General features: G+C 39.7%; 1 protein-coding gene across 1 annotated transcript in view; it reads right to left on the reverse strand.

The window, feature by feature from the left end:
* The window catches only part of LOC124605760 (opsin, ultraviolet-sensitive), a 72,971-nt gene extending 71,393 nt beyond the window's left edge, over positions 1-1,578 (reverse strand). Inside the window, exon 1 of the mRNA XM_047137645.1 lies at positions 1,389-1,578. Within this exon, the coding sequence (XP_046993601.1) occupies positions 1,389-1,444 (56 nt within the window). The 5' untranslated portion in view covers positions 1,445-1,578. The remainder of the gene's footprint in view (positions 1-1,388) is intronic.
* Positions 1,579-22,449: the final 20,871 nt, after the last annotated feature.

Consider the following 22,449-nt stretch of genomic DNA (forward strand, 5'->3'; position numbering starts at 1 on the left):
CATTCATCTATAGTTAAAAGCAATCCAGAATGTACTGCTTACACCACTCTTACTCTTACAAGAATGTTTAGGCTAGTCAGTTTTTAATATTGTACTGTTTACAAGAAAATTGATTGCATGCTAATAATGAGCTCATTAGCCTTAACATGATATTAGCTGATGCAATAATGTGTTGATTCATTGTAATGATGATGCCATCACATCACAATGCCAACTAATTTTCATAACAAATAATAGAAAAAATGAAGGATTAATCAATATGTTATAATTAAAGTGACAGTTTCCCAGTGAGAAGCAGAATCAGTTTGAGGAAAGCCAGAAAATGTAACGGATATAGACTACTAGAAAATGTAGCAGAGCCATTCATTCTGAAATCTCAAAATTATTGCATCATTCAACACAAAACTGATGTAAGTTGTGTCCCCCTAGTTGAAATCCTGGTTGCTTTTAGCTGCCTGGCAGCAGCTTCACAAGATCTTGCTCTGTCAACATACTCTGTACTAGACATTCATCATTATTTATCTGCACTGTGAGAACTACACAGGACTGATTTGAGTGTTGGGATGAACATGCTTGCAACCATTCACAAAATGAGGTACTAGCTGCCCAGGTACTTCACAGTCTGTTTTCTATAAAACATACACAAGTAGTTTCATCTGGTTATCATAGTTTATAGATGTGTGTGTGTGTGTGTTTTCTCTTTTAATTTAATGGTGTTCCTTCATCCTGAAAATTTAAAGAATGCAAGGATAAATAAAGCTATCAGAAGTAAGAATAAAAAATTTCACTTGACTTTATATCTTCATTTGTGCACATCATATGTACTGATTCTTTGAAATTCTCCTTTTTCTTAGAATTATTATTGTGTCTTTATACATTGTCTTAATATTTGACATAATTGTTGAAAGGTGAGTACAATAAGTGCCTCCAACAAGTTTGTTGCTAAGATCAAGTTAGCAGGTTGTTTGTGGTAAATCCATTCACACCTTTTTGGGGTAAATTAAGACAAGACAAAAGGATTATGTCGTTTGGAGAAAAATTCCAATTTGGGACCTTAAAAGGCAATTTAGTTCACAGTTTTGGAACTACACATCTATATCATTTCTAGTGAGGACACTGACATTAACATGTAATGCTGAAGTTACGTCCAAGTAAAAACTTGTATCACGCATAACCATGAGCATATTATTGTCATCACTATTAAATATGCAAACTTTGTCCATGGATTACTACTTTTCTATGATTTCACATCTATATATAATTTATAAACAAAAATGTAGCTCCAGATAGTGTTTACTCTCTGAAAATAGAGAAATTTTCCCTAATATGGTTAAAAAATAGGTAGTTACTTTTAAAAGTGAAAAATCTTGATTTTTTTTTTTGTGTACCTTGCTTCGGGTCCCACCACGGTGGAGTTTGAATAATCACTGCTTTGGAGCTGCATCCTGGGCTACTACAGTTGACTGTAATCCAGGTCTCCTTTTATATGTGTGGTGACTTGGATGTATCCGATTAATAGGAGATTAGACCTCCGTACGTAAACAGAGCCAAGATCAGCAGCTATAGAGGACTATCCAATTACCCAGCTGGATAAGCAACTGGATCTATTACTGAAAGCCAGGCATTTATATAGGCCAGTGTACTCCTATCAGTGTAGTGGTTGAGGTAGAAGCAGATTACTGATACAGCAGAACATTAAGCCTGAAGCTTGTGAAGTGCTTGTGCCATGTCAGCTGTGAGAATAATCCTTTGGATGATAGAATTATACAATTCACAATAGCAGTGTTAAATCCTCTTCGCAATGTTAGAGCAATCTCACATCTTTGTTGTAATAATATATATGTACTGTAGAGTTTGCAAACATAAAATGCAAAAAAGGTATTCAGTGGACGAAAGTGATACACAAAATGTGAAAATATACAAAATAACATTTCTTCCCTAATTAGTATAATGTTCTGTAAAAATCTCAGTAATTTGAAGTAGTAGTAGCATGTCACTTGCTGTTATTAACAGGATTATACTGGTTCTCCAAAATAAAAGTTTTTAGGATGTTGGAATTACAGCTAGAATTCAGAAGAGTAGCTCTAACATACTACACCATATTATAAGCACCACTAACACAGATAATTATCTTAGAGATGTGAAAATAGGCCATTATTAAAACTCTTATAAGAAAGACAACATTAAATATGTAAGTAACTGCTATCCAATTTGCTTACTGAATTTTTTTCTCAAAACATTTTAAAAAAGTTGTCTACTCCAGAGTAGAAACAATTTAACATGTGCACTATGAGTTCTAGAAAGGGTTCTCCACTGAGAAGTTAGTTAGTTAGTTAGTTTCATGTTCCATGGGTCATTTTGCACGATAAATCATAATGATGCAGAATGAGTCATTTTACATTTACACCAAAAATAAATTTGCACTTATGGTTACATGCTGAACATTTCTATTGTCTTTTTTTCACTTATACATTTACTTGCATAATATTACAAGTCTTAATCAATAAAATGTCACCTGTTGATTTTTTGTGATCTTTGAAAGGAATTTAATTGTGCAGTCCATGATCATCTTTTAGAAAAGCTTAAATTTTATGGAATTAATGGTATTACAAACTATTGGTTTGAAATAGATGCAAGGGAGGAAATGCAAAAAAATGTTAGTAAACAACTGAAAAAGTTATAGGAATCAGAAGAAAATTCAGTGACTAAGGAGAAATCATGAATGGTGCCCCACTGAATTCAATCCAATCATTCATGCATGTGAATGACATCTCACTTGGCATAAATCAACCAGAGTTGATATTTTTCTATGCTGACACAATTTTTAGAATTAATCCTCTTAGAGAAACAACAGAAGAAATTGTTAATAATGTTTTAAAGAAGCACGTAAACAGAAGTCTTCGAATAGGGTGGAAAGCTCCAAACTTTTTGATGTGCATAGTGATGAAAATATGCACAAGCTTTTTAGAAATGAATAAGTTGACTTCTTAACATATTTAGCACATTTGTACTCATTAGCACAAAAGTGAACACAGAGAATAATACAGGATGTCAATTATGAACTGCCTGCCATTACTGGCGATGATGTGATGCAAATGAATAGCGAAATTCTGTATGACCTGCTGAGGTGTCGGAACATCGATGCTGTCGATGACCTCCTGAATGGCTATTTTCAGCTCACCAATGGTTTTGGGGTTATTGCTGTACACGTTGTCTTTAATGTAGCTCCACAAAAAGGAGTCGTATGTGATCAGATCTGGAGAATGTGGCGGTCAATTGAGGCCCATGCCATTGGCCTCTGGGTACCCCAGAGCCAGAATGCCATCCCAAAAGTGCTCCTCCAGGACATCAAACTCTCTCCTGCTTCAATGGGGTCGACCTTCATCTTACATGAACCACATCTTATCAAGATCAGGGCCATTTTGGATAATGGGGATGAACTCATCTCCAAAAAGGTTCACGTACCATTCAGCAGTCACCATGCCATCAAGAAATATTGTGCCAATTATTCCGTGACTGAGCATTGCGCACCACACAGTTCCTCATTGAGGGTGAAGAGACTTCTCAATTGCAAAATGCAGATTCTCAGTCCCCCAAATGTTCCAATTTTGCTTATTGATGAACCCATCCAAATGAAACAGGGCTTCGTTGCTAAATCAAACAATGCATGTGCATGCTAATGCTCGTCATGCCCTGCGATCAATGGCGTAGTTTGAACATCCTAATGCAAACCATTGACAAGTTATGGTGATTTTATTTCATGTAGTTCAGCAATTGTCAACATGTATGTGGTGTTTACTTACGGTCATCTTGTAATCATATCTTCAAAGAAGTTGGCATTAAAATCACAAGGTTCAGGTTTGTATACACTAATGAAATTCAGTGTAAATAATCCACCACATTTTTTTAAAATGTCCATGACTACAACACTAGAGGAAAAGATGACCTTCAGTAGTAAAGCTGTCAGTGGTGAAGAACAATGTACTGTATGTAGTCACAAATTACCCAGTAATATACATGTATGGGAGATGGGAAAGCAGATTTTAAGTATGCACTGAATTCCATTCTCCAGAAGATAATATACTCTATAGTCAAAATGTCAATTAAAATTACGATAATGTATATTATACAAGACAATCATTTTCACTGTGGACCCTGAGTTTGTCACCACTTTAATTCGAATTGGTCCATAATTATACATAGTATTCTAACTATTTGTTCTCATGGCTTAAGTTTATGTGTGATTGCACTCTTTGAGTCTTCTTAAAGTGCTTCATTAGTTTATATAACAACAAAAAAAATCAATTTTTGATCTTATAATGTAGCTGGATGGATAAAAAAGTCCACCCATCAAGTTGTGGCAGAACATGTACATAAAAAAGGCTACAATTATGCAAAACTAATCCCTGACAGCACAAAGGATGTCAAACAACTAGTTAATAGGCTAGAGTCTCATTTGTTATTTGAATTAACCAGACAAAGTGCTCCACCAACTAAGAATGGCCATGCACCACCACCCACCAATTGAGAACGAGCTATCAATCTGTCAATCCTTCTGGTTTCACATGACATCCTTCATGCTTTCAGCATTTATTTTGGCATAATTATAAACATTTTTTATGAGTGTGTTCTGCTGCTTGGTCATTAGTTTATATGTTTTATAATGCATTCTGTTTAATTCATATTCTATATTGTTCATATGAGTAGCCCAGCTGCAAAAGCGGCTAAGTCAGTTTTAAAAGATTTTTGGGAAAAGTCGAAAAACATAGCCTTGCTCTCACAGCAACTTTACAATGGTGATTAATGTCTGAAAAAAAGGAAAAAAAACTGTAGAAACCAAATAATAAATGTCTCTATAATCTTACATTAACCCATTATTAGTATTTTTATGTAAAAATTTGCACTTAGCCCGTTTTGCAACTGAATGGGCCAGTTAGCTGCTTCTGCAACTGCATCGGCGACCATGATAGGATACAGTTGGTTGCAAAACTGGCTGAAAAATTAAGTATAGTGTTTATCTGGCTATGTCAGTAAGAATGATAAACTACAGTAGTATACTAAAATAATGAGAAAGGAAGAAAATTAAATGAACAAAGTGCAGAAATACTGTTTCATTTTAAATATTTAAGAAGATTGAAACCTTTACATAAAAAAACTAAACATGAACTACTACAAACAATTTTAATATTACTCAGATTTAATCACTGAACCCAATCTTAACACTTGTCATGAAAGTGAGAAATCTTTGGAAACAAATCTTGGGAAAATGAAATATTAGAAAGAAACAATTACAAGGTAAAATGAGGTATACAGTGTGTATGCTATGTTTAGGGAATTGTCATCATCTAAGACCTCAAAATTAAGTCCTTCATCGTCACCGTTTTGACATTCATCTGTTTCCATGATCTTCTGCTGCTCAAAAACATCAGTGTAGAATTTTAACTTTTCCTCCTTGGGTCATGTCTCTCCCCATTGTAGTTCTAAGAGCCACTTGATGTCCATAATTTTAGCTTTTTTCAGTGGGACGCCTTTTGAAATCCCCTCAGGGAGAGTTTCTTTCATGATATGTTTGCCTCTTTGAAGAATATATTTTGGCTCTCCTCTTTCAAAATTGAAGAATGCTTCTTCTTGCACAAGACATAATTTTCTGTCTGCTGTCTTTGTGATTATAATTCTCTTCGACTTTTGAAACTGGAAGTGCCATGATCCAGGATCTTTGATGATGTCAGTGGTGATCTTCTTCCAGTCTCTCACTTTGCAGTCATCTGACCCCAAATGCATCACTGTGGCAAATTTTTCCATTATGCTGACGTATACTGCAGGGTTTTTGATTATGCTCAATTTTGAAAATTTTCTCTCCATGTTTCCAAAAACTTTATCAGAGGTATAAAAGAATGACTGACAATTGAGAACCACACTTCAATGCTCTCTACGTGTATTGGAGCAGCGTACAGGAACCAGTACATCAACATCCCAATCATTGTTGTATTCTTGTTTTGCCCACTGCATCCATCCAAAAAGAGATGTAGTTTGGTGACACCATGCAAATTGGTGTTAAGCAGTTGATGATGAAAAGGTGAAGCAATCTGATTTGACCACTTTGCAATTTCATTCTCCAGCCAAACATACGAGGTCACATTGTCTGTCATCTGGCCGCTCGAAGAAGAACCTCGGCAAACCTTGAAATTATATAAGTGTCTGGAATAATAAGCCGCCTGCTCTGGGACTCTGGGAAGGACTAAATTTTTCTGGCAGTCATAACTTAAAATTAGTTGACCTTCGATGTCTTCCTTCAGTCTATCATAAAAAACATTGCTCCGAACTTTGTGAGCTGTAAGCTGTTGTTCCAAATTTTTCTTTTCCAATGGCTGATTTTCCAAGGAAATCATGCTTTGTAGGGACGAGCATGTAGAGCACGTGTCAATATCAGGTGCTCCGAAGCCAATATTAAAATTATTGCGGAATGTTGTCCGGTAGTAGTCATACTTCATGTCCAGATCAGAATGTTTGTCACAGAACATTACCCACATTATTTTTACATTTAATTCAATGGGCAAATATTGGTGACACAGCATTTTTCCTCTAGAATAGTGACTTTTCATCAGCTTGAATTGTTCAGTGTGTCTGACAACTGCATTTTTCCTGTCTTCATACAACTTCATTCTTCTGTCACTTCCTCTTCTTTCAGCAGTTGCAGGTGAGGAATCGTTCATTATACTCTGACAAATTTTGTTGAGTCTCATTTTTTTGATCTGTAAAATCTCCATGAAAGTCGCTCTGCAAACCCTGATGTTTATAGAAACTCTTTCACCTTTTTTGGGGAGCACAAACTTCATATATAATTGCTTTCTTGATACTTTGTCTCCTGTAAGCTTAGATGTTCAAGGAGATGACACAGTGACATGCTGTCAAATGTAGTTGCTCTGCCATTCTCGATTATTTTGTTTGTAAAATTTTTGATGGATCTGTCTTACTTCCCACATAGTGAGTTCTTTACATTTCAGCTTTCCAGGAGGATGTTTACAGTTTGGAATCCGTGGAAACTCTTTTGGTTGGTACCTACAGATAATAGTTTTATGTCAATGCAATCAGAAGTTCAGTGTTTCTATTTTCAAGTACGTTGAATTTACAAGACATGCGTTCCAGAAAAGGTTAGGTAATGTTGCTAGGTCATTAATTCCAACCACATTAAACCTATAATGAATATTTGAATATTACTGCAAACAGTGGTCTTCCTCACCTCTTCCTTTTCTCAATGTTTTGTTTCCATTGCTGTACATTCAGTCTTCTCGTCCTAGAAGTAGAGTTTCTCGTAGCATCTTCCCACTCACCATTAATCCTAATCTCAGCTCTATTGTCATTGGGTTCATCGAAATGTAATCCAATAGTAGAAATTTCTTCTTCATTATCCTTGTCCATTTCAAACTGTCCTACAATAAAACTGCCTACAAAGTCATTTTAAAATACACAGTGGAACGAGTGTACTGGTAGGTCTTTTTATCCTATAACAATGCCTTCTTGCACTTTCCTTCCTACAACATAGCAATAGAAGCAAAAACATATGAGAACCTACACAGTATTGATAACCCAAACATTTTAGTCACATGTTGCTGAAAATCGGAAGTTTTAAAAAGTGTTACGTGTGACAAGACGATATGTCCAGTTCTGCAGCCGTACCCTTTGTTGGCGACCATTATTCCATTAAGACTCTGCCTCTATTGCAACTGAATAGGATTGGCCGCTTTTGCAACCTTATGCAATTTTTTCACCTCATTCTAAAAGACTTAGAACCATTTTTGAAGCCTGATCGATACATTATTACATAGAGTGTGAAAACCTGTACAAGAAATTGCCTATAACTTAATTTCCGATTTTTGGTCACATAGCCACTTTTGCAACTGGGCTACTCATATAATGGTCCCAACTCTTTAATTACATTCCTAGTTTCTCTCTCTTGAGTATTAAGTTTTATCTTCCTCTGTGTTTGTTATGAGTATGGCAAATTTGTCATTCCAAATTGACAGTCCTTTATACATTTCCCTTTTGTACTGTGAGATTAAAACTTTTATGATTACATTCTTTAATTTTTTCTGCTCAGTTTCAACATCAAGTACTGTTGCTCTGTGTTCTGTTTTCGTATCTGATCACTGACAGTATAATCTTTGCGTACCAGGCTGTCACAGGAGGTGTATCTTGACAGTCTGTGGAAAATAGTCACTGCACACCTCCCTTTTAAAGGAAAATTTATTTAAGTTATTACTGTAAAGTGGTCGGAGGAAATGTCATAACTTCTGTACATCTTAGAGTCTTGAAGTATGGAACTTTATTACTGTTATTAGGTTATCTGTAATGTACTTATGAAGCGCACAATTTTACATTTCTGAACATCCAAAGCGACCTGTCAGTCTCTGTGCCACTTTGAAATCTTCTCAAGATGTAACTGGATATTTGTGGTATTTAGGCAGTACTTTATTTTACAAAACTGGATCACCAGCAAAAAGTCTATCAGATCATTAATATACAATGTGAATAGAAAATATATGATTATGCTGCCCTGAGATATGTATGAAGTTATTTCTACAACTGTTCATTCTCCATACAAGGAAACATCCTGCATCCTCGCTACCAAGAAATCATCACTCCAGTCATTTGATATGCCATATGATCATACTTATGTTATGGGACAGAGTCAAATGCTTTTTGGAAGTCAAGCAATACTGCATATGAGATGCCATGTCTCCGCAATGTCCTTTCTTTCAGGAGTGCTAGTTCTGCAAGGTTCGCAGGAGAGCTTCTGTAAAGTTTGGAAGGTAGGAGACGAGGTACTGGCAGAAGTAAAGCTGTGAGTACCGGGCATGAGTCGTGCTTCGGTACCTGAGTTGGTAGAGCACTTGCCCGCGAAAGGCAAAGGTCCCGACTTCGAGTCTCGGTCGGGCACACAGTTTTAATCTGCCAGCAAGTTTCACAATACTGCATATATCTGACTACTGATCTATAGCCTCCAAGATGTCTTGTGAGAAAATGGAGAGTTGGGTTTCACATAAATGATGTTCACAGAACCCATGCAGTTTGTCATGGAAGAGGGTATTATGTTTGAAACACCTAATTATGTTTAAGCTCAGAATATGTTCCAGTATTCTGCAACAGATGGGTGTCAAAGATATTGGACAATAATTTTGTGGATCACTCCTGCTACTCTTGCTTGTAGACAGATGTGAACGGAGCTTTTTTTCTAACCAGTGATCACAGTTATCTTGTTCCAAAGATTAAGATATTATATTATATTTAAGACAGGAATTAACTCAGCTGCAAAATTTGTATAGATTCTGGGAGGGATTCCATCTGGCTCTTGCTCCTTGTTCTATTTTAATCGTTTCACATATTTACGAATGCCACTGACAGTTATACCTATATCACTCATTTTTGCAGTGATGTATGTGGTGTCACCGCCAGACACCACACTTGCTAGGTGGTAGCCTTTAAATCGGCCGCGGTCCGTTGGTATACGTCGGACCCGTGTGTCGCCACTGTCAGTGATTGCAGACCGAGCGCCGCCACACGGCAGGTCTAGAGAGACGTCCTAGCACTCGCCCCAGCTGTACAGCCGACTTTGCTAGCAATGGTTCACTGACAAATTACGCTCTCATTTGCCGAGACGATAGTTAGCATAGCCTTCAGCTACGTCATTTGCTACGACCTAGCAAGGCGCCATTATCATTTGCTATTTATCTTGTGATGCATGTACCGTCAGACCGATGTTCACCAATTATGGATTAAAGTTAAGTATTCCAAAAGCCACGTACCTTTTTTTACTAGTCTCACCTCCTTTAACTGATCCAGACCTCACGCCAGCCTGCGCGAGCTTAAACGCGTGCCTTTCGGCTTCACTTCATAGTGGCTTGGCTGTCTTGCCAAGTCACAACAATTGATGATGAGGATTTTGCATATTGATATTGCCTGATTTACTTGTGTCATGGTTTCGCCACAATCTCCAGATGTACTGTCCGAATTTTATCGCTTACAGAATCAGCAGACGCAGGCCTTATTGGATGCCCTTGGACAGCTCGTCCAGGGTCAACGTGCAATGCAAAATGATGCGGCAGCCGCCGCTCCACCGCTACCGCAGCCACAACACGCTGTTGCACCACCTTTTCGTCCTTTTGATGCTGCACTGGAAAGCTGGACGGAGTGGTCACGCCAATTTGGATTCCATCTCACCGCCTACAGAATTCAAGGTAATGAGCGGCAGCCTTTTCTCCTTTCCGCCGTAGGCGTCCAGACGTACCGTGTGATAGTGAAATTATTTCCCCGATGCGACATAGCAACTCTGTCCAACGACGAAATTTTGTCTGCATTAGATGCATATTTCAAAGAATCAGTCAATGTAGTTGCAAAAAGGTATACCTTCTTTTGTACGAAACGTACGGCCGGTCAGACTAATAGGGAGAGGGTTGCAACTTTGCAAGGCCTTACTAGGGATTGTGCTTTTGTGTGTGAATGTGGACTCCCCTATTCAGATACTATGGTACGTGATGATATTGCACAGAACGTTTCTGATGTTTGTATAAGGAAACAGATTTTGAAACTAGTCAATCCCTCCCTTCAACAAGTGATAGACATATTGGATCAGCAGGACACACTTGACTTTGCGCAGGAATCATTTGAAACTTCACCGGCCGTGTGTCACTTTAACCGGCCCGCCGGGCGCACTGCACGGAACAGTAAACAGCCCTTGCACCCATCCGCGCAGCTGCCACCAAGCTCTCAGCCACGTGTGCCGTGCAAGCAGGCAAATGCAGTGCTAAAATCATGCCCATGGTGTGCTACTAGACATTCGCGTGAGAATTGCCCTTCACGCCAGGCTATTTGCTTTCTCTGTAATGAAAAAGGACATGTTCAAAGTGTTTGCCAGAAAAAGCTCAGAACGGACACTCACAACCGTTCCAGGCCCTTTGCTTCGTGCCGGAATCGGAATCGAACCCAGAATACTCAGGCTCATGAACCTTCGCCCATGGACATTCATGTAGTTCATTCCACTCCACCCAGTGCCACTCTCTCTAACAGTGACTGTGTTCATCCCACGAATAGTGTGCGTCGACATCGCCAGAAATCCCGTCAAGTTGCGAGTGATTCTGTACCAGTGTCAGTTCACGTTGCACGAGACAGTCGCTCTTGTCGTTAGCAGGACTATAAACTTTTTGTAGACTTGGACATTAATGGCAACGTGATACCATTCCAGCTCGATACTGGAGCTGCAGTTTTCTTGATCAATCACGACACGTACAAACAGCTGGGCACACCTCCGTTGCGTGCCGCAAATGTTAAGTTAAGTAGTTATTCAGGACAAGCTATCCCTGTGTTAGGACAGTGCAGCCTTCTTACAACATACAAGGGACAAACAAAACTTTTGTCATTTTACGTCCTTCGTTCTTCTTCTGCAGTGAACTTGTATGGTTTCGATTTGTTTCAGTTGTTTAACTTGTCTATAGTCAATCAGGTCCTATCAGTGAACCAGACTGTGCCTTCAGCAAGTGTTACTCGTCTATGTGAAGAATTTGCAGACATTTTTGCACCGGGCCTTGGTTGCGCTAAGAACTATAAAGCACATTTGGAACTGAAAGTAAACACGCAACCAAAATTTTTCGGAGCGCGCAATGTTCCCCACGCATTGCGTGATGAGGTCGCAAGAGCATTACACGATTTGGAATCACATGGTGTGATTGAACGTGTGCAGGCTTCTCTCTGGGCATCACCCTTAGTAATTTTGCAAAAACCTTCCGGAAAATTGAGACTTTTGTGGACTTCAAGGCAACAGTGAATCCACAACTAGTGACTGCAACTTTTCCTTTACCCCGTCTGGAAGATCTTTTTGACAAACTGTGCCCGGGTAAATATTTTTCGATGTTGGACCTAGCAGATACGTACTTGCAAATACCGGTGGACGAAAAATCCCAGAGCGTTTTGGTGGTTAACACGCATCTTGGTTTGTATCGATTCAAATGACTGCCATTCGGGTGTGCATCCGCCCCTGCATTGTTTCAGCAATATTTACAAACTGTTTGTGCGTCGGTCCCTACTGCAGCAAACTATCTGGACGATATTGTGATCTCCGGAAAGATAGAAGAAGAACATTTAGCCAATCTGAGAACATTATTTCAGGTCTTGCGACAAAATGGTCTTCGCTTGCGGAAGAACAAATGTGTGTTTTTTGCTCATGACTTACCCTATCTGGGCCATGTTCTCAATGCCCAAGGCATACATCCGAGTCCAGAGCACCTCCGTGCCATACAAGACTTGCCTTCGCCGCAGAATTTGAAGCAGGTACAGAGTGTGCTGGGAAAAATTAATTACTATCATCGCTATGTGCGCCATGCCTCTTCCATTTCAGCTCCGCTTCATCGCTTACGCCGTAAAGGTGTTCCATTCGTCTGGACGACGGAATGTGAACGCACCATTCGCCAGTTGAAATCGGCGTTGCTTTCCAATACTTGCCTTACGCCATTCGATCCCCGGAAGCCCCTTTTGTTGATGGTGGATGCATCGGATTTCGGGATCGGTGCTGTGCTTGCGCACAAAGATGGATCGCACGATCGCCCTATTGCCTTTGCATCCAAATTGCTCTCGTCTGCGCAAAGAAATTATTCACAGATCGAGAAAGAAGCATTGGCTCATCACAGACCACAAACCTTTGACATCGCTTTTCCATCCGACCAAACCTGTACCTCCACGTACAGCGCAGAAATTCATTCTCTGGTCTATTTTCCTCTCACAGTACCGCTACGATATCTTCTATCGGTCCACTGCTAAGCACGGAAACGCCAATGCGTTGTCCCGTTTGCCTGTTGCTGAGGATAGAGCATTCGATTCCTTCGAACTTGCTTGCATGTTCATTGATTCGGAAACCGATGACGTGGTCGAATCGTTTCCAATTGATTTTCGTTGTGTAGCTACAGCCACAGCTGCCGACCCTGTCCTTGCTACCATTCTGCGTTTTGTTGCTACGCAATGGCCCTTGTCAAAGTCATGGATCGAGGATCCGTTGGTTCGCCGATTTTTTGCTCACAAGGAGAGACTTTTTGTATGACGTGGTGTTTTGCTGTTGCGTTCTGATAATGATCAGTCCAGGGTCGTGGTCCCACATTCGTTACAGTCCTCTGTCTTACGGCTTCTCCACCACGGACATTGGGTTATAGTGAGAACGAAATAACTTGCTCGTCAGCACTGTACTTGGTTCGGAATCAATGCTGCGATTATGAATATGTGCTCTTCTTGTATGGCGTGTGCTGAACAACAATCGACACCACCGCGGAAATTCTTTGCATGGCCGAAAGCCACTACCCCTTGGCAACACTTACACATCGATTTTGCTGGTCCATTCTGGAATGCTCGATGGTTGGTTGTGGTAGATTCATTCAGTAATTTTCCTTTTGTTGTCCGGATGTCTTCCACGATGTCATCTGCCACGATCCAAGCGTTATCCTCTATCTTTTGCATTGAAGGTCTTCCACAGACTATTCTTTCCGACAATGGTCCACAATTCATGTCCGCAGAATTTCAGTCATTCTGCAAGGCCAATGGTATTCAACATCTGACATCCGTGCCGTTTTCGCCACAGTCAAACGGTGCCGCTGAACGATTGGTCAGGACTTTCAAGTCACAGATGTTGAAGTTGAAAGGGTCTCATTCTCGGGAGGACGCGTTATTGCCCGCTCCGGACCATAGCACGTCTTCACCCGTCGAGTGCCCCGACCCGACGGAGGTCGACCCTTCGGCCCCTCCTGTCTCTTTACGGGCTCATACACCGCATGTTGGCGTGCACCCTGGACTAGGTTTTCAGGCGTTTCCTAGCTCCCCTCGGACCGAATGGCAGGGTGCGGGTGGCACAGCCTCGCCTGTTGTTAGGCTCCCCACCTCGTCGCATACGTCAACATGGGGTCCTCCCCACGGCGGGCGGAAGCCTTATAACACAACCGTACGCCGATTTGCAGGGGAGGAATGTGGTGTCACCGCCAGACACCATACTTGCTAGGTGGTAGCCTTTAAATCGGCCACGGTCCGTTAGTATACGTCGGACCCGTGTGTCGCCACTGTCAGTGATTGCAGACCGAGCGCCGCCACATGGCAGGTCTAGAGAGACGTCCTAGCACTCGCCCCAGTTGTACAGCCGACTTTGCTAGCAATGGTTCACTGACAAATTACGCTCTCATTTGCCGAGACGATAGTTAGCATAGCCTTCAGCTACGTCATTTGCTACGACCTAGCAAGGCGCCATTATGATTTGCTATTTATCTTGTGATGCATGTACCGTCAGACCGATGTTCACCAATTATGGATTAAAGTAAAGTATTCCAAAAGCCACGTACCTTTTTTTAATAGTCTCACCTCCTTTAACTGTTCCAGACCTCACGCCAGCCTGCGTGAGCTTAAACGCGTGCCTTTCGGCTTCACCTCATAGTGGCTTGGCTGTCTTGCAAAGTCACGACAATGTAAGTATTAAATTAGTGCTCTGCTGATAGATCTGTCTTTGTACAGAACATCTGAAAACAGGTTTCTGCTTTTGCTCTGCTATTCTTAGTTTCAGTTCCTGTGTCATCAATGAGTGTCTGGACACCAACTTTGATACTAGTAACAGCTGTAACATATGACAAGAATGTATTTGGGTTAGAGGGAAGTCTTTCAGTAACTTTCTTTTACAGTAGACATATAAGATTTTACACATTACCCTTTTCACAGCCAAATGCATTTCATTTAGTATCTCTCTAGCTATACCTCTGTGCCCTGTTTAACATATATTGTGCAGTAGTTGCTCTTTCTTGTAAGTTTTTCACAGAGACTATATGTCCTGGTGGCTCCCTCCCATCATAAACTGTTCTAATAGTTGAGTTGAGTCATCAGTAGTCATATAAACAAGACTGGGAATGTTGCTAGCTTTCGAACAAATCCTTCTTCGGAGCAATAGAGTAAATATATATAGCTACACACTCATACAATCGAGGTATATCAACAACACCTGTCGGCAGCTGAGGGTTTCAATTAATTATAATTTGTTCTGATAGCTACTACATATCTATACAGTATTTGGTAAACTATTATTTTAACTTGAGCCTCAGTTCCCTACATGTCACTGCCCAGAACTAAATGCTTCACATTTTTCATTGAGATGTGACATTACTGCATTTTTATGTAGTTTACTGACAATGTATTTTTTTCTGCTTGTTTTATTTTCCCATGATTACTGATACCCGTTTCAATGTGGACATCCTCAAAGAATCCTAGCCTATTTGGTGCCATGACTTATTATACCAATCACTTTATAAGACTGTTAAGTTTGTCAGTTGGTTGTTGAATGATTCAGGTCTCCTCTAAAGATAATGGTATGTTTGGAGAACATATGTATTAGCCAGCCGAGATTATCTCTGAAGTTTTTCATTACATTTGGGCGTTACTCTGTCAGCCAACAAAAGGTTGCAGTTACAGGTTTATGCCCATCGTTGATACTAAGTCTTGCCTAAATGATCTTGCTTGCAGATTCATTTTCTGTCTTAGTGGATTTAACTTCTTGTGAGATGGGTCTGTGTCAGTCCCAATAACATTAAATGTGAGTTTGACAAAAATCAACCACGAAAACATAAGCTCGAGTGTGTAGCATGACCTTTTCATTGTACTGGTGACTGAATGTTGAAGACAATGAAGTATGTGTTTCAAGTTGCAATGTATAGGTCAGAAGTGGTATTACACACTTTTTTTTCCAGTGATGGTAGTTTTTAACTTTGTACTAAGTGTTTCTGACACTGGAGTAATAAAAATATTTATAATTTAAAGAGTAAAGATAACAATTTACCAAACAGTTGATGAGTTGAGTCATCAGTAGTCATATAAACAAGATCGGGAATGTTGCTAGCTTTTGAAAAAATCCTTCTTCAGAGCTGTAGAGTAAATATATATAACTAGACACTCATACAATTGTATGGCTACATTGTCCCAGCTGGCATGGGGGAAAAGGGGGGGGGGGGTAGCAGCTAGAGAATGGGAGAGAGGATTATGGAAGGCTGGATTGATGGATAGGAGTTGGAAGCAGATAATGCACAGGATAAGAATATGGCACCAGTGACCTCGTTTCGACCACAGTCATCAGCAGTTGTCATGGTGCACAATGATGTGGTAGAGTTGTTTGGGAGGGAGAGATGGAATAGAAGAGGAGGGAGACTGTTGAGAAGAGGATGTGAGTGCAGTAAGTGTGAATTTAGGGACATGAAGCAGGGATGGAGGTGGACAAGGAGCAAGGGCTACTGGAGATGAGGTCAGCAGAATTACAGGCTTCAAGGATGTAATCAATCTATGTAGGTCAGAGAAACTGGTTTTGACAGGGAGGATCCAAATGGCATGGGTTGTGAAGCAGCCACTGAATTGGGCACAGCAGTGGATTCTGCTTGTTCTATGGAGAACACACTGTTGAGCACAACATGTTTCAGTACAAAAATAACAGCATGTGCAATTATTACACTGTGGTTGTATGAGAAACCAAAACTGCACTGGTGCACCTATATAATTGCTTGCCAAATATATGAAGAACCTAGTTAATTATAATGTGGGAAAATGTGAACACTTTATCAGCAACTCTGCCATTTTTGATCACTGTCCTGGTGAGTTGCAGTTCAGAAGAGAAATTTCATGGTCAGTTTCTATGCAGTTTTATATTGATGAGAGTCTCACTCAATGAATCTTTGAAACTAATTGCTGAGAAATTTGAGAAGGATTTAACAGATCTCTTTTGCTACGTTCTCTGTCAGCTTCATCACTTTTTGGTGAGACAGTCGGTTAGTTCCAGTAATTTCCAACTTACTTGGAGCTAACACTTTCCTTTTGGTATGTTGATGATATATTTGTAGTCTGGACACATGAGATGGAGAACTTCACGAATGTCTTTAGCACTGATGTATTATGAAATTCACAATGAATTTAGACTGGAGGATAAGCTACCTTGTTTTGACACTCTGGTTAAGAGAAGAGCAAATGGATCCATCAGCCACTGTGACAACAGTGAGTCCATTTGTAGTAACTTCCATCTTCATAACACAAGCCATTACCCCCCTTCACAGAGGATTCTATAGACAATACTCCATGGAGCATATATACATTGTCTCATAAACAAAGCCTTGAGGAAGAACTGTGACACCTCAGATAGAGAGATAGCTATATAGATAGACAGATAGATAGATAGATAGATAGAGAGAGAGAGAGAGAGAGAGAGAGAGAGAGAGAGAGAGAGGTGTTTCATAGGTATTCAGAACAGCAAATTACACATGTACTTGTTGCATCACAGTCCAACAGCACCTGCAGAAGAAACCAGCAAGAAAAAGCCATGCCACGTAACTGCCATGGGTAGATTTAGAGATACTTGAAAAATGTGGTGTCCAGTGTATAATAAACCTCTAACAAAATTAAATGTTCTGTCACATTGTGTTACAACCAATTTAGGCGACAAAAATGAGGTGTAGCTGGCATATTGTGACATTTAGTAGGCTGCTAGGATAGCAATGATCCCTAGTCATAAAGAGACCAGCTATCACTATTTGGGAAGACCTCATAGATAGCACGACCATCTTCCATATTTTTCATTATTGTTGTGTATGACCTATAGGGAATAGTTTGGAGTATTCCATCATGAATCGTTGATGGCACGTAGCTTGCAGGGAGTTGTATGAGTTGTTGTTGTTGTGGTCTTCAGTTTTATGCATCTTTCCTTGATAGTCCATCCTGTGTGAACTGATCTACCCATCTAATCTTCAGCATTCTTCTGCAACACAACTTTTCAAAAGCTTTTATTTTCTTCTTGTTTGTACTATTTGTTGCACACATTTCACTTCTGTATAGTGCAACACTCCAGACAAATTCTTTCAGAAAATACTTCTTATGCTTAAATTTATATGTTTTAACATATTTATCTTTCTCAGAAAAGCTTCTCTCGATATTACAAGTCTGCAAGTACATTGTTAATAAAAACCTAGATTCACTGAAAAAAGGATATATGATCCTCTACTTTAGCAATGATACTACTCAGTTGAAGATTTCATTAAGTATGAACTGAATATTTGAGCAGGATGTTGTTTATCAATTGTCTTGTGTAAATTTAATTTTTTTCACAAAAAGGTTACATCAATATTTACTAGAGTTTTATATTAACAAAACTGGATTATCCATATTTCCAACAACACGTCTCGTGGGCTCGATTCAAACAATTAGCATTGTATGTTATTAGATTAGATTAGATTAATACTAGTTCCATGGATCATGAATACGATATTTCGTAATGATGTGGAACGAGTCAAATTTTCCAATACATGACATAATTAGGTTAATTTAACAACATACTTAAGTTAATGTAACAACTTTATTTTTTTGTGTTTTTTGTTTTTCTTTATTTTTTTTATTTTTATTTTATTATTTTTTTTGAATTTTTTTGTTTTGTTTTTTTTCTTTTTTTCCCTAATTTATATCTAAAAATTCCTCTATGGTGTAGAAGGAGACAAATAAATCACCCTAAATCAGATAGCTGGACATGGGTTTGAACAGACGTCCTTCCTAATACAAGTACAGTGTGCTAACTACTGCGCCACCTCACTCGATTTCTGCCTCATACTACGCTCATAGACAAATCAGTGTGAAATTAGTGGAAACCACACAGTTTATTTCATCTTAATAATGTGGAAGGAAGCAAAAAGTGACTTTAGACAGTTACTTGACAGGAAATAAACTTGCATCTGATTCATGTTGTGAACTGAACAATAAACCAAGTAATGTACTGAAGGGACTCAATTCCTGGTTAACGGCTGACAGGCTGAGTAGTACAACAAATACTACATGTATGTAATTTTATGAGTGACATCGTACTTTGTTGCTGTGGCAGTAAGAAAAATGAAAAGAAAGACATAAAATTTTGCAGATAAGGAGCTATTGTGGAAAGCACAGTTTTATGACCTGTTGTAGAAGTGAAATGCAACTACCCTTTGCTGATAATGTTACCACTGTCAGCAACAGTGGTAAATTTATGCTGACTTTCATTGCTCACCTTTATTCCTGTCATGTGAGGTTAATATTTTTGGGAGACTTCAGTCATACAGAAATAATAATTTTAGGCCACAGGATGCCCAAATGGGATATGTTGTTGATTCATTGAACTCATGTATGCAACTATTCCATAAACTAGATTCATGCATTTATATTGCAATACAGATGTTTTTCGGAGATAAGATGCATTTGCCTGAAACAGACAAATAACTAGGAAAAATAATCCATGTGTGAGGAACATATTGTCATCTTTCATACAAAAAAATGTGCGTCCTGTACAGCTTACATTTTCAGTACGTTTCCATAATAACTGAAGATGGTGATGAACTGCATATCAGAATTTAAAGATTTTCTGTCAGCAAACACTTTGCAAGATTACACAAGGTCCACTTCACAGTGAGTGAAATTTACAAAATGAAATGAAGATTTAGGGTTGTTAATTGATGCAATTATCCCAATTTTTTTCTCTCAAATCATTCCAGGGGAATACTGGGATGCTTCCTAAAAACAGGACATTGCCAGTGGCACAACCAGCACAGGATGGAGAAGGTGAACTAGACTCACATCATGCCTCACTATAAAGACAGACTAATCGCTTCTGATCAGTTCTGTAACAGTTCAAAGAAAGACAAAACATGTGATGGATAGGCTATTGACTGGTAGGAAGTGCTTCCAGAGATATTTTTCATGAAATATCAAAATTATTTTGTCATTCACTCCTAAACTAATATGAGTTGTCCCCACCCCCTCTCCAGCTTGTACCCTCATCACTTTATTTAAATCATCCGATTAGCTAATTTTGACAATTTGTCTATTTGAAGCACATATTCTATATTGCAATGAAAACAATCAACAATATTGACAAGGAAAGTTGCTACTCACCATATAGTGAAGATGCTAGTCATGATAGGCACACCAAAACGATTCGCACAATTATAGCTTTCACATGTGTGTGTATGTGTGTCTACTGTTGACAAAAGCCTTAACAGCTGAAAGCCACAATTGTGTGAATCTTTTTGTTGTGCCTATCGCGACTCAGCATCTCCACTATATGGTGAGTAGCAACTTTCCTTCTCAATATTGTTACATTCCATCCTGGATTTTCCATTGTTTAATGAAAACAATCAATTAATGACAAAATTATTTAATTAGATAGATAAAAAATCTACTCACCAAGCGGCGAAAGAACACAGCTGTAATTTGCAAGCTTTTGGAGCCAGTGGCTCTTTCTTCAGACAGAAGGATTGAAGAGGAAAGAAGAGGGGTGAAGGAAAAGGACTGGAGAGGTCCAAGAAAAGTGGTAGATTTTGGTAAAGTCACCCAAAACCGCAGGTCAGGGTTGAGTAACCGTATGGGATGAAAAGGAAAGATTGATTGTTGGGGACTGCATCGGACGAGATTTGAAAACCTGAGAGATTAAAGGTAGAAGACAGGGCAATGTGCAGACAGAGATTACTGCTTAAACATCATGCATGAGTTAATAAGAGTTAAAAGCTACGTGCATTGTACGTAACAGAGGGGGGATGGGGTTGGTGAAAAATAGTAAGGTAAGACACTGAAAGGTGTAGAAAACTAAAATGGAGGGAAGCAAAGAGTGGTTATAGTGAAAAAATGCTGAGACATAAGAAATTAATATAAATTCAGCCAGGTGAGTGGCAAGAACCAAGGACATGTTGTAGTACTAGTCCCACCTGTGGAGTTCTGAGAAACTAGTGTCTGGGCAAAGAATGGAGATGACGCTTGTGGTGAAACAGATGCCGAGGTCACTATTGTCATGTTGTAGAGTATGCTCTGCAAGAGGATACTGCAAGTTGCCAGTGTACACCCTCTGCCTATGCCCATTCATACTAATTGATAATTTGGTGTTAGTCAATATGACATGTTGTTTTGCAGGTGGCTCTCCCTTTGATAGTATATGTTTTGCCAGTTACAGGGTTGCTATAGGTGGTGGTAGGAGGGTGCATAAGGCAAGTCTTGCAGCAGGGATGGTCACAGGGGTAGGAGCCACAGTGTGGGGAGATAGGTGCAGAAGGAGCATAGGGTCTGACAAGAATATTGTGGATATCAGGAGGGTGACAGAAAGCTATTCTAGTTGTGGTGCACAAAATTTCAGACAGAATGGATCTCATTTCAGGTCACAATTTTAACAACTGATGGCCCTGTCAAAGTAGCTGATTAACACTTTCCAGACCAGGATAATGCTGAGTCATCAATGGTGTGCTCCGAAGTTGGTTTTTGGAAGGGATCAGCAATACCAGGATTGGATGTATTGGCCTGGGAAGTCGGCTTCTTAACTAGGCTGGTGGGTGCAGTTAAGGCTGAGGTGAGAATGGTGGTGTATTGATGTAAAGAGTCTGCATCCGAACAAATATGTTTCCCTCGGATGTCAAGGCTGTGTGGTGGGAGGGGGGGACGTTTGACATATAAAGGATGGCAACTATCAAAATATAAGTACTATTGTTTGTTGGTAGGTTTAATGTGGACAGAAGTGTGTAGCTGGCCTTCGGCAAGGACGAGATCAACATCAAGGAAAGTGGCATGGGATTCGGAATAGGACCATGTGAAGTTTAATTGGGAGAAGGTATTCTGAGATTCCAAGCATTTTAGCAGGTCAGCCTCACCATGAGTCCATATAGTGAAGATGTTATTAATATATAATGGATGTTTAAAAAATGAGCTGGAGACGTAGTTACAGAAACCATCTGTATGTTAGAAGTATTGACCTTGGCTGTTGAGACACTTGTCCCACTGAGACACAAGGTGGTGAATGGCTGTCTCATAAAATTCCCGGAGCTGTAATGTTAACCAGTTCCGCACGACCAGCTGAATATCGTCATCCGAGGTGAATCATTTGCCCCTCAGAGCCTTTTTAAGAGGACCAAAAATGGCATAATCACAGGTAGAGAGGTCTGGACTGTATGAAGGGTGGCCGAGAACCTCCCATTTGAATTTCTGCAGGAGTGCCATGACTGTGCTGGCCATATGAGGCTTTGCAATGTCGTGGAGCAGAATGCCCCCACGGGAGAGACTGCCTGCTCGTTTTGATTTGATTGCTTGGCAAAGGTTTGCGAGTCAAGTTTGGTCAAGGTTTGTGAGTAATACTGGGCATTCACTGTTGTCCAATGCTGCAGGAAGTGAATCAGAAGGGGGCCATCTTGGTCAAAGAAGAACGTCAGCATAACCTTTCCTGAACTTCTTCGAATGACAACATCCAGCTGTATGCCCGGAACTGGTTAACATTGCAGCCCCGGGAATTTTATGAGACAGCCATTCACTACCTTGTGTCATGGTGGGACAAGTGTCTCAACAGCCAGGGTCAATATTTCTAATATACAGGTACTGGTTTCTGTAATCATGCCTCCGGCTCGTTTCTTTTTGAAT

This window comes from Schistocerca americana, chromosome 3 (genome assembly GCF_021461395.2).
Source record: "Schistocerca americana isolate TAMUIC-IGC-003095 chromosome 3, iqSchAmer2.1, whole genome shotgun sequence".
In the NCBI taxonomy this organism is placed as follows: domain Eukaryota; kingdom Metazoa; phylum Arthropoda; class Insecta; order Orthoptera; family Acrididae; genus Schistocerca; species Schistocerca americana.